The sequence below is a fragment of the Antennarius striatus genome, chromosome 22, assembly GCF_040054535.1.
Source record: "Antennarius striatus isolate MH-2024 chromosome 22, ASM4005453v1, whole genome shotgun sequence".
Lineage (NCBI taxonomy): Eukaryota > Metazoa > Chordata > Actinopteri > Lophiiformes > Antennariidae > Antennarius > Antennarius striatus.
Genome location: NC_090797.1, coordinates 8921377 through 8934319, shown reverse-complemented (window position 1 = coordinate 8934319; position 12943 = coordinate 8921377). Strand labels below are relative to the sequence as shown.

The 12943-nt window shown below is 38.3% G+C and overlaps 2 protein-coding genes across 3 annotated transcripts in view; both read right to left on the bottom strand.

The window, feature by feature from the left end:
* The window catches only part of tmcc3 (transmembrane and coiled-coil domain family 3), a 36075-nt gene extending 27915 nt beyond the window's left edge, over positions 1-8160 (bottom strand). The window contains exons 1-2 of one of the 2 annotated variants that reach the window (XM_068307128.1): positions 7766-8160; positions 7394-7492 (exon numbers count right to left, since the gene is read on the bottom strand). In XM_068307128.1, coding sequence (XP_068163229.1) covers positions 7394-7477 — 84 coding nt within the window. In that variant the 5' untranslated portion in view covers positions 7478-7492; positions 7766-8160. Of the gene's footprint in view, positions 1-5851; positions 6126-7393; positions 7493-7765 lie in introns of those variants that run through there. The other variant, XM_068307129.1, reaches the window with a different exon arrangement.
* A 2129-nt stretch (positions 8161-10289) lies between these two features.
* On the bottom strand, positions 10290-11963 carry ndufa12 (NADH:ubiquinone oxidoreductase subunit A12). The gene is made up of 4 exons (XM_068307196.1): positions 11836-11963; positions 11123-11208; positions 10837-10924; positions 10290-10551 (listed from the first exon to the last, which is right to left on the bottom strand). The coding sequence occupies exons 1-4, from the start codon at positions 11922-11924 to the stop codon at positions 10371-10373; spliced, it is 444 nt and encodes a 147-aa protein (XP_068163297.1). The 5' UTR covers positions 11925-11963; the 3' UTR covers positions 10290-10370.
* Positions 11964-12943: the final 980 nt, after the last annotated feature.

Genomic DNA, 12943 nt, shown 5'->3' with positions numbered 1-12943 from the left:
AAGGCTTCACTCCTTCTCCCCCCTCCCTTTAGTCCTTTCAGTCTCTATAATAGAGTTTCTTCAGGGAGAGCTAAGGTTCCCTGCCTTGCAGCAGAGTCTTTTGTCCCTGCCTGGCAGGGGAACTAAATCAAGGGGGCACTTGAATAGGCATGCTGGGAATGGAACAGGGTCGACAGTTATGAAGGGACTGGCAGTAAATTTAAGATGCCTAGAGCTGAAGCTCTGCTGCAGATATGTGCAGTAATGTCACGGTTAATCACAAGGGCACCATTTCAAGCATTGATTCAGTTTTTATTCCAAACAATGGTTATGGAAATGTTGGTGAATTTTAAAGACAATAATTCAGTGAATTCCCAAACTGTCACCACAAAAGATGGTTTTCGGCTAAAGCAGAGAAGAGAAGGGATTTTGTGAAACCCAGAGATGAAGACACCTGCGTCGTCTCCATGCCCTAAAATAACTGCAAAAATGTAGTCTGAAAAATAAAAGGAAACTATTTCAAAGAACACTTATGAGCTACATTATTAGATGAATCAGCTATGACTAAATAGAACACTGAGGTAACCTGCAGAATTTAAATCAACACACATGTAGCCACATTTTACTGCCTGATTTTACAGTATTTTTATCTCGGTATTTATTAATTGACTTAAATGTTGGGCAATAAGAAGTACATTAATAAACAGCCACAGCTACATGTGTAAATCTGTTCCAAACTTTTATACATTCCCCAGGCCCTCAGATCATCATTCAGTGGAAGAAATTTGCTCATTCCAACAAGACACTACTACACACAGTCCACACTGTTCATTTTTGTCTATGTTATTTATTCTGATTTGTTTAATATTTGTGTTATTTTCTAAAGGGTATGTAGTCATTTCAAATCTAGTAACGGAAAGTTCTTCATACTTATTTTCTTGATGCCAAGCATGGACTCTTCCTTCAAAAATTAATAAAACTGCTCCCTGCTTCCTCCATTCCTAAATAAAACAAAAGTATCACTATCCTACATGAATGCACTTTTTCATTATCAAGCTGCTTTCAGCCACACACACATACACACACACACACACACACACACACACACACACACACACACACACACAAACACACACATCGTAATTGTAATAAAATGCCAATAACTTGAAAAACATTGATCTAAAATTAAGAATGGTCATATACAGTATGAAGAATACCTGGTGCCTGTTCCATGTTAAGCTTTAGCTTCTTCTTAAAGCTTCTGAACTGTAAAAGTGAGCTGATCTATCAGAATGTGTCTGCAGCTTTCATCAGAGCAAATAGGAGCACCTGAGGATATTTGAAATGAATATCTGAGGGGTCACACTTTCAAAGTGTGCGGAGGAGGATGGCTCGGACACCAACCTCTCTTTCATGTGTCATCTGGGAACACACCCACATCACTGACCAGCCTGCAACACCAGCTCCTGACATTTCAGCCCCTTTTGTCTTCCTGCGAGGGATTGGAGATCCCTTTGGAGATTTCTTTAGGAGTAAATGGCAGATGCTGTGATATGTAGGTGTAGAGAGAAAATTAAAGGAAGCAAATGATACTGAGGTGTGACATTAACACAGGAGAACAGAGATAGGCAAAGGGTGAGAGAAGGTTACAAACATCACAACCAAAAACTGGTTGGAAATTAAGACCATTTCCAGATTAAGACCAGAGTGGGCTAAAAAAAATTCCACAGCCGCATAACAATTCATCAGGATAATGATGTTTTCTTGTGTCTTGCAGCATCTGTAATACTTTCTTCTAATACATTCAAGCATTAATATTATTTAATAAGATTTATGCTTAGTGCAGCACTAGAAAAGAAAGCAGTAGCTACTTCAAGCATGCATGGAAAACTTGCAAGTCAATGAGGATTCCAGCTGACATTCCTGCAACTGTTTAGAAATGAAGGGACTCTGTCCCCTGAAACTCTACAGGGCTTTTAGTTTGAAACTGGTACATATCCACAAGTGATAATCAAAGTGTACTCTTATTATAAATGCAATATAATTCAATAGGACCATGAACAACAACTTCCAAAGTTACCATAAGAATTGAAGGAAAATTTGCAACTTTAATAAAGAAATGATTTATTGTTGTATCAGCAGAAGGAAAACCAAGTAAACTGTAACCTGGTGTGTACTTAAGGTCAAGACTGTGGAATTCACAATAAGAGAACATCTAACGTGTTTTTGTTTCTGCTCCCATGAGAAAAAAGATGATGAAACAAAAAAGACTGAGCCTCTGTTCACCAAACAAAGCATTGCTACCCGATTTATAGCAACCAGCTAGGGGATACTGACACATACAAGGTTGTATGTAAATGAAGCTGTCCACACACATAATATTCACACAGGCACATACACACACACACACACACACACACACACACACACACACACACACACACACACACACACACACACACACACACACACACACACACACACACACACACACACACACATTGGACATGTTTGTGAGGTAGAAACTATAATATTTGATAATATGTTGCTTCACAGATGATATTGTAACTAAAAGATTTGATGAGCACAAAAAACCTCAAAAAACAGAAGTATGTCTTTTTATCTATCTTATCTTTTAAGGAAAATAAACAATAAGTATATATATAGCTCTGAGGTTTAGATGTAATAAAAATACATGAAAGGCAACATCTGTGGCTGGGAGCAGGTTAATATGTGTTCAGTTGGTTCCAATCAGAAAAAGTCAAAGTCACCAGTGTTGAAGATGGGTCAGCACCTGCTAGCATCATCTCTTGTTGCCATGGTGAGAAATAGAGTGAAGCAAATATGATGAAAAATGGATGACAAATATAGGATACCAGGTTATAGTCGTGTGTGTATGTGTGCGTGTGTGCGCGTGTGTGTGTGTGTGTGTGTGTGTGTGTGTGTGTGTGTGTGTGTGTGTGTGTGTGTGTGTGCGTGCGTGTGTGTGTGTTTAGTGAAAGTCATTATGAGCAGAGAAATGATACACTGTGCATGCAGAGACAAACACGTAGCCTGGGTCTAATCAACCTGAAGACGATGGTGTGTTCAGTACTGCGGGTCTGCAGCCTGTTTCTGGAGGATGAAAGCAGCAGAGATGTAGTAAGAACCATGAGGTTGTCTGGTATTGTCTGCTATGCAGCTGCTATGTGGTTGCATGTTCTCTCTGTGTCTGTGTGTGATCGCCAGTGCTTCTGCTTCCTCCTGCAGTCTGAGAGCATGGAATGTTGATGACTCTGTGTGTCAATAATGAAACTCATCTAATTGATTTATTTGGACCATCGCCGGTTTTATTTACTGGCCTACTAATGACCTGTTAGGCCTTAATGATTTTAACAGTGACTGTTTTTTGCAATGTGCTGGCAGTGTGTCCAGAACATCTCTCTGCCTCACACCTGTAAGTCCACAGGGATAGGCTCCAGCAACCTCCCTGACCCACGTAAATAGAAAAAGCGGTAAGGAAAATGAATGAATGAATGAATGGATGAATGTATGAATGAATAAATGAATGAATGAATGTTTTATGCACACTGCAAACCATGTAGAAAATTAACAGAAAAAAATACTGGAAGTAATCATTTGCAGGAGTATTCGTAACAGATCATTACTGAAATAGAAAGCAGAAGTTGACTAGGACACACACACGCACACCCGCCCGCCCACACACACACACACACACACACACACACACACACACACACACACACACACACACACACACACACACACACACACACACACACACACTACTGTACTAATGACTAATGAGAGCAGAGCAGATAGTTGCTGGGTCCATTTAAAATGATGCTTGTTACGTTTAGCAGCATGAATGTCAAGAGTGTTTTTTATTTTGGTCACAGCAAAAAACATTCCGTGAAATTATAGAAAAACAAAACAAAAAAGCAATTTGTGTGCAGGAAAACATGAATAGTAGCAGGACCGCACTTCATCAGTGAATTAGCACCAACCATGAAATGTCCTTGTTGTGAAACGGTTTCAGTTTTGTTTTTACATATAGACGAAATTCATATCATGCTATATATTGTTTAGTAAATATTGTTAAATAAATATTGTTAGTGCACTGAGATGACATTGACAAATTAATGTGAATCTTCCTATTAAACCACTTTTTCTGGAATGTCTTTTTTTTCCCGCTAAAAATAGGATAATAACAAAGTTTGGTTTGTCCTTGGATTTTTGAAGTTGGGAATGATCAAATGCTTGAAATGATGAGTAAGTTGGAAATAATTAGTTGTTATTTGAGGTGAACCGGTTGGAGATCTTACTTCAAGGGAAAGACATTTATGAGAAATACAAGCCTATAGAAAGCACTGTGGAAGTGGAAGGGGAATTCACATCACAAAATATCACTTTCTAGACTGAATGTTGCGTGATCTAATGTAATCACTTGAAACGATTATATGCTGATGTTTAATAGCTGTATTGTTTACCATGGTCCACCTGTCAGCAAATAAACTGTCACTAATTACTAGAAAGTTGGCATGGAATTAGTTTTGCATATATTTTAAGTTCATTTGTCCTGATATGAAATGAATATGATATGAAAGAATCTGTTCATCCAATTTGATTGCACTGTACAGTAATGTCCTCCATTATGTTGATGAACAGGCAGCCTAATGAGAGAAAACAGTGGGAGTTAAAGACCATCCACCACGGTCTTGAATGCTGTGTGTCTGAAACAGAGATGTTACCATGGTAAACAGATGGAAATGACCGGACCTATCAGCTGCAGGACATCTATTCATCTTAGATTGTGTAAATATACTGTACCCAGAGGCCTTACCAACATTTCAGGGGTGCAGAGGCTGTGAAAACACTGATCAAGCCTGATTAGAGGCTTGTAGAATCTGCCTGCAGAGTTCAGAACTTGATGAAGGGATAAATACAATCAGAAACAATAATGAAATGTCCTGCTGCTTCTTCCTCCCGCTATTTCCTTGTTTGTGTACTGACCAAGACCGTTGCTTTGACAGGAAGATCACCATTATACAAGATGGATTACATAATATTGCTTTTGATAGCATTGTGTTGTGCATGTACTGGCAGCCTGAGGTACATAAAACCTGCACAAACAAAAACATAGAGTGTCAGCACAAAAAAGACAACTAAAGCAGAATGACCAGCCGGGAAAAGGTTAAAGGATGTGTCACTTTTAGTCACAGATCGCAACATCCAGACCTCTGTCTGGAGTAGCTGATGATGATTATGATGGACAGATAAAGAGAAAGAATGCAAACATGACCTGAGTCAGCATTTAACAGAGAACCTTCAGCAATATTTTTCTCAACGAAAGAGTGAAATAAAGAGACAATGAAAAATGAAAATCTTTGGCTTAAAGGGTGTGAATGAGCTATGGTGTGCTGTACACATTCCTTAGATATTACACAAGCAGTAAAGGCCAACCACATGCTCCACAGAAACACTTACAGAGTGAGAGAGAGGGAGAGAGAGACAAGATGAAACTTGCCCGACTCAATATTTAACTTTCAGCTTCCTTGATTATTTTGGATCATAAAAAATAAATTATTTAACATGGGTTTCCTTCATAGTAATGACAACGCGACAGAGACTAGCAAGCCTTAAGACGGCTTCCCTGAAAAACCTATAAAAATGTTTCAGTGATCAGGACATAGTAAACACACTTCTGCTACCTCATATAAAGAGGTCCTCATGGGACCTGGGTATACATAGAGTTCATAGGAGCAGTAATGCACTGCTGATTACATGTGACTCTGGAATGACTTCAAGCGAACTTTTTACAAAAATGAAAGGTAATAGCAATACAAGACGGAAATAATCATAAACCAGCTACCTCTGTCACATAGATGAGTGGAGTAGCGCTGTAATTCTTCCTCATGCTTCCTCGTCCTCACAGCCCAGGGTTAAAGTGCATGCTCCAACAGCTCCAAGGTACACGACACACCAGAGAGCTTTGACTGGCTCTTTGAAGTTTAAGTACTAAACTCTGACAGAATATGGAGTTCTTGCCTGTCTGTCAAGCTGAGTGTGTGTAACACTCTTGTGAAATGTCATGCTTCCTGTGCTAGCAGCAGTAAAGCAGCTCCCTCTATGCAAACACACACTCCAATCCTAACCTGCACTGTGCTGCCTCATCCTGAGGTGCGCTCCCAACCTGAGCTGCTCACAGACACGTCCGCCCAGCTGGCAAAGGCCGCCTTAAAAGGCACGAAGCAATCCTAAGCAGTTGAAATTTATTTGATCTCTATCAGCCACCCTCCACTGGCCCAGGCACCCTTCGGCACAGTAACAGCAACGTCAGCTGCCAATGAGAACAGAGCAGACAGACAATGGAGAGCTGGTGACGGACACTGAGAGGGTGGAGAGGAAGAGGAGGGTGGAAGAGGAGTGATTTAAAGGAATGAATGAGTGTGGGAACGTTGAGCTAGTGCAGGACTCCTCTGCCAGATTGCCTCCCTAAGGGGTGGACGTCCCCTGGAGTCTCTTATCTGGCTCTGCAGATAACAGGCGGTGTGTGTGTGGGCTGCATGCACCAACTCCCACTCACTCAAAGGCATTCTACACAAGTAAGGGGGGTATTAGGGTCAATATTTTGTCCTTAAATCACTAAAGTAAAAATAAGGCACATGTAGTTACTTGAGCATTTTACAGATGAAAGCCTGCACTTTGTCATTAAATTAAAGCAGTAAAGCTAACACAAGGGATGAAGTCAGCCATGAATGATATAAGAGAAGAGAACTGCAACGGAGGGAAAAAAGCAAAAGATTGATGCTGAAGGGATGAAGAGAGTAGGAGGAGAAGAGATATGACATTTAGCAAGATGATAGACTGGATGGGAAAGATGGGAGACACGGAACACGTCTAGACATCGAGACGGTCCTCCTTGTCCTCTTTCTGGTGGCATCACTACCCAATGCCACTTCAGCGTTCTGCTGCATCAGCAATAAGAAAGCCAAGAGAGATTATCAGCCCCATTTGCAGAGGACAAAAATCAGACAGCAACTACCAGCTAAGACGACAAAAGGATTAAGTCGAGGAGCAAGAAATTAGTCACTGAATACAAATATGAAATTCCACGCGACTCAGCAGTTATTTCCATTAATCAGAGCACTTCCTGCTAATTATGTCTGATTCATGTCAAGCAATTGGATGAGATCCTCCAAAGTCTTCCCTGGTTTCTAAATAAAGATGAGAGCCACTTGTTATTCACCGAAATGCTGCATCAAGAAGATGCCAAAATGTCTTTTTCATCTTCCCATACTGATCTTGCAGAGATCCCAGTGAGGTGTCAGGGCTGAGGCAGACATATATCAACAGTAACAAAGCCCCCTCTTGGATATTAAACACTATAACCAACATTGTGCTGCTGACTTACACCAAGCAGACGCTCTTCTCTCTCTTCATCCTCCTCTGAATATTCCCCTCGAGGAAGAAGTGATGCAAAAGTGAGCCTCCTCATTTAACAGATCCAATTCTATTAAAATATAAAAACAATTAAGGATTGATTACCAAAAGGGAAAAAAAAGAAAGAAATATCATTCTCACATAAGATAAACTCTAGAATCATTATCCTTAATAGGAAAACATATATTACTCGTGTGAGAGATGTTAACTTCAGCAGAAGTAGCAAAGAAATCATCTTGGTTACAAGTAACCCGAAAATTCTCAATATAAATTAATAAAGATACATTTTACCAAAAGTAAATGTATTCCGGAAGCAGGAAATTAAATGAAATTAAAACGTTACCTATCTTCACGTTACATAAACCACACCTAATTCTCTAAAAGAAGGTTGAAGGTCATTTAAGCTTTTATTCACTTTCTGTAAGTTTTTATCTTAAGTAATGCCACGCCTTCCACCAAGGTCAGCTGGGTAGGAGGCGGGGCCTCACGTAGGGCCCCACGCACTGTACGCGCTGGAAAGGGACCCACCCAGTCCCGTTCAAGGTCTGTTGTTCCCAAGTTAACCTGTATTGCATGTTTTCAGAGGTGGAATGAAGCGGAACACATTAAAAAAAAAAACTCCGCATAGAGAGGAATGCAACGCGGAACCTTTTCGCTGTGACAATTTTACCCACTTCATGCAACCCCTAGATAATTACAAGTAAATTACCCTGAAATCACGAGGTAAAAGTATTTAAAAGAAAAAAAAAATGAAAAGAAATGTGGTTATTACCATGTTAGGGACATGAATTTGACGTTGATACAAAAAACAGAGTTCCGTTTGCCGCAATTTATTAATTATTAGCTAATTAAACCTGAAAGCAAAAGATGTAATCAAAATAGTACTTTCTTCTATTTTTAGTTAATGATATCATTTTCTCGTTATGTCCAATAGTCTTTATGTAGGTAAACCCCAGCGAACCTTTGGTCTGCTATCGATTGTTACACACGTCTTTGCAAAACCATGATTACAACCAATCAAAAGAAATAGTTAAAAAAAAATAAACTTATGAAAATGAAAAAGGTTTTACAATATTACTGTCATTATTAACAATAGAGGACACCGTGATAATGACTGCAGGTCGGGGAAGAGGAATCCAACCCGACCGCGACTTCAAATCATTTTACACGAGTTAATGCATGAAATTACTCAATTTCAGATCTAAGCGATCGTTTCATTATCCCATTATTGAATATGACAGTTGTTCGCTCTGGTTGTTGAGCTATTCTGGTCTGCACCGAGTATCTACTTCCCTCTGCTTATTAAATCTGCCCTCCAGACATATTTAAATCATTGAAAAAATGGAAAATGTGCCCGATGTGGTTTGTTCAACAAAAAGTGAAAGTGTCCATTATAAAAAGTAAAAGTATATACTGAACTGTGTTTGTTTTATATTTATATTTATTCAAAATTTATTTTTGGAGAATTTTTTTTGTATTCCTTGTGCAAAACTGTTAAGTGTTTTTATTCTGCTCTGACCTATACTTAATTTCAGCAGGTTATGTGGAACGCTAAAAGCTTCTCAGTAGAACGCAGTATAATTTAGGAACACTAGAGATTACAGCTGTCAACATGAGCTCTCCTTAAAAAGGTTCAAACCAAACGTTTCCTTACCACCACCATAAAAATAATATCTATTGCAGGACTGTTGGAATACATTAGATCAGGCTGATGTCATGGGAAAAAAAATTCAAAATCAGCTTATAATAGTCAATATGGAAAATAATGGAAATGACGGAAATAATCAGACACAAACCTGTCCTGTTCCTTGCTTGGAGTTTAACAGGGACTCTGGCACTGAGTAGGTGTCATTGTGAGGATGTATTCTGTCGAGTCACTTTCACAATCTGACCAGTAAGCGCTGTGAATCTGTTCACACCTCAGTGTGAAATGCTGTATGTTGCAACTTTGCCTCAGATCAGCATAATCCCACAGTGATTAACGTGCAGCAGACGGTGCTGTGAGCTCCCTATGACACTAAATACTGGGCTGAGTCCCTGCTGCTTGTCCTGACAGCTAGGTTTTTATATTAAAACTGCATACTGATTGCATTGATCAGTCATTTTGACTTATTAACTGTTAATTGTGTCACTTATGTATCAAATTATTTACAATATGTATGGATAGAATTTCAGAATCTATGGCTGTGATAACATTGAGGTTGGCAAGAAGCAAAATTTGAAAAAAACTGGCAGCCACTTGATAAACCAACCATTTGTGGAAAATCAAATACCTAACAATTACTGGATGTACTATATTTGCTTGTTTGTGATATAATTGGTGAAGATGCTGCCCTGGTATCTAGTAAATTAGAAATGGATGTTTTTCACAATTGTGACATTTTATTAATTAATCAATTACTTACATAACAATTGGTTGACTAATTGGACTAAAATTATAAATGGTTGCATCCTTGTTGTAACTAGGTGTTCAAATAACAGCAGATGTTGAAAAATGACTTTGTAACACTAACCTTAGATTTACACACAGGTGCCGTCAGGTTATTTTAAAGTAGTTTATCAGTAAAAACATCCTACATCAATAAAAAGTGGATTCTTCCAGTAAACCAATTACTGTGATTTGTAACAAAGTGAAATTAATCACTAAATCTTTATGGAGTTTAATTATGCATTTCAAACAAAAATAATCTAATGTCTCGTGCATCACTGGACAAATTTCATCTTCACATTTTTGGTTTCCTTGGAAGACAGATCTTCGGTTGTGGATTCAGTTTAGTTTTTAAAGTTAATCAGAAGACAGGTTATAAATGTTAGACATTGCAGATTAAACATTGTACAAGGTTCATGGAATGATTGCCATTTTCATGTATTGTCTGTATACTGATTTTATTCAGGACATGTTGGACACAGTAGCAGGGTAACATAATTTACTAATATGCTGTCAGAGTTCACTGATTTTCAGCCTTAGGGGGAATCCATTCATGGATCTTCTTGCGAGTGGTGGAGAAGGGTACATACTGCTGAGGAGTTGCACTGACATTGAACTGGTGGGTCTCAGCCAGGAATTTCTTGGGCTCTGGTGGATGGGTGGTAGGGGGGTGATCTGTCATGCTGTGCAGCCAGCCATGCCTGAGGAGAAAACATTAAGAATACATCCAACTTCATTTACAGCTGCTCACAAGCTAATTTATCATTTCAAACTATTCCCTTGAGATTTTTATCTTGGATTACATTGATGTAATATTTTGTGTGTCTTAGATGAGAGGGTGACTGCTTTTTAACTATTTCTACAACCTGTGAAAATATATAAATATTTTTAATCATATATTATGAAAAAATTTAGCCAAAGTGTACAATCGTAGTATTATTTTATTTTTATTTTTTTAAAGTTCTTTCACGATTTGTTGACCTTACCATTCAGCTGGAACCATGGTTCCATCTACTTCGTCTGAGGTGTCCTTTCCATTCATGTCTGTGGTGTAAATCACCCAGCGGTGACGTCCTAAACACATTTTAAACAAAGACACAAATGTATTTACCAAGCATAAGATGTGGAATTCATTGAGTATTTCTTCTGGTATATAAGAGTGGTAATACTAAATCTCAACATCCTATTGAAAATCCTACCGAAATATTTTATTTACTGTAATTGTATTTGGTGCAAAATCAAATTGAGAATATTTGAGGAAACTTGACTCACCAAAGAAATAGTGCTTCTTGTCCTCATAGTACCTGTTTCCATATTTATCCGTACCAATCAAAGTTCCTGTCTTCACGTCTTTCACCCTGCCAATGAAACAGTTAGGTTGACAGTCAGCCCACTTTTATGTGCTGAGCGATGGGGGGGCTCCTGAACCCTCACTCAAAAAAGGCAGACACCCTCTATGCAGCATATCTTTGCTAAAAACGTGACGTTTTCTAACATTTACATCTTAAAGCATTGTAAACACCTCAGGAAAATTAGGTATTGCTAAGTAAACAAGTACATGTTGAAACGTCGCTATTATAGATCCCTTGATTGATCATAAAAGGGAACTTCGCGTATAATATACAGTATTATACTTGTACTTTCTACACATAGCGCAATGTTTCTACACTGCAATACAGTACTGTATTCCTAAATTCAATCAAGGTGAGTCTAGGTTTTATTTAGGAGAGTATTGAAAAGTAACGTAGAGGTTTTGATTCAGGTTAGCGCAAATTCTTGTATTCATCAGTAGGAGGAACATTTATGTGAAGATCATTTACAATCTGACATCACTTTAATGATTACATGTTAGTTCAAGATGCTGCGTTAGCTGTCAACATGCTAACATGCTAAAAGTGCTAACCCGGGTAAAGCACTTTTAGAAACTCTCACAGTCCCCAGCAGCGGTTCTTCATGTACAATAAAGATATCTTAATTACACTGACCTGATGAAGTGACGACATAAATCTCGGACTCCACCATGACCTCTTATTTGCCCCAAAGCCCTTCGGACAAGGTTCACATACTCCGCCATCTTGAGACGGAACAAATACCGGAACGGACTTTTCCCGCATCAAAATAGATCCGTGTAGATCCGTGCAGTACTCACCAACTTGGTTCCATAAACAAATCTCAATGTAGGATTAACTGTAACTGTAATCAGCTGTAATTATCCCCGTACTGAAATTATTAGCCCATTCTAGCACACTAGTTATTAATTGCAGTATTTTTTCTAACTTTAATAATATAATTTTGAATATTATAACTTACTTGTTTGAACAGTGTCAAATAAATGATTGCGAAGGCGTGCTATCGATGGTCGATCAAGGGCTCAGATCTTTTGTTTATACCAAAGATTTGATCAATGTTTCATAGGAGTACAGAAGTAAAGCCCATGCACTTTAAATTGTTCTGATGACAATGTTAATATCAATATACTAAATTGGTGAATTATTGTTGTGTAAAAATGTAGATTACTTTAATGTTGCAGCTAATGACGAAATACTGTACATTGGTAGGTATCTTCCCTTATAAAAATATGTATATTAGAATTTATGTTTGATATAAAGTTTGATTTCATTATGTAAATCTGGAAAGTAAATGTAGTTGGGTAAAAAGAACAAAATTGCCTTTAAAAACATACCGGAATAGAAAGCTAAATTGAATGTGCTGTACCAAAAACAATTATATGAGTAAAAGCATATCATTTATATTTTTATATACCTCCCATGAGCTACGGTTTGTTTGTTCCTCAACACTTTTATGTTGGATATGTTTTTATGTCTTATTTCATTCATATACTATGACACACATGGTGCAAATTCACACACTAAATAAAGGTGCTACCAAAGAAGTGATATTTAAAGTACAAAAGTGTATATCTGAAGTCTGACACTAATGCTGGAGTGCTCAGAGGTTTCCTTAAGGACACTTCAGCAATAGAGCTGCTGTTTCCGAACACAGACTTGAACTCCTGCTTTTTAATTAAAGTCTCACAAAAAGCCACAACCCTGTGGTGCCCAGGAGGATGGCTATAACAGGGTTACAGCACAT

What these genes read in the sequence shown, in the direction of transcription:
- ndufa12 (XM_068307196.1), bottom strand. Translation starts at nt 11,924, where the DNA reads ATGGCGGAGTATGTGAACCTTGTCCGAAGGGCTTTGGGGCAAATAAGA. An exon ending in TTATGTCGTCACTTCATCAG is followed by an intron (nt 11,209 to 11,835) that starts GTCAGTGTAATT and finishes TTTCATTGGCAG; the next exon opens with GGTGAAAGACGTGAAGACAG. An exon ending in ACCATGGTTCCAGCTGAATG is followed by an intron (nt 10,552 to 10,836) that starts GTAAGGTCAACA and finishes TTTTCTCCTCAG; the next exon opens with GCATGGCTGGCTGCACAGCA.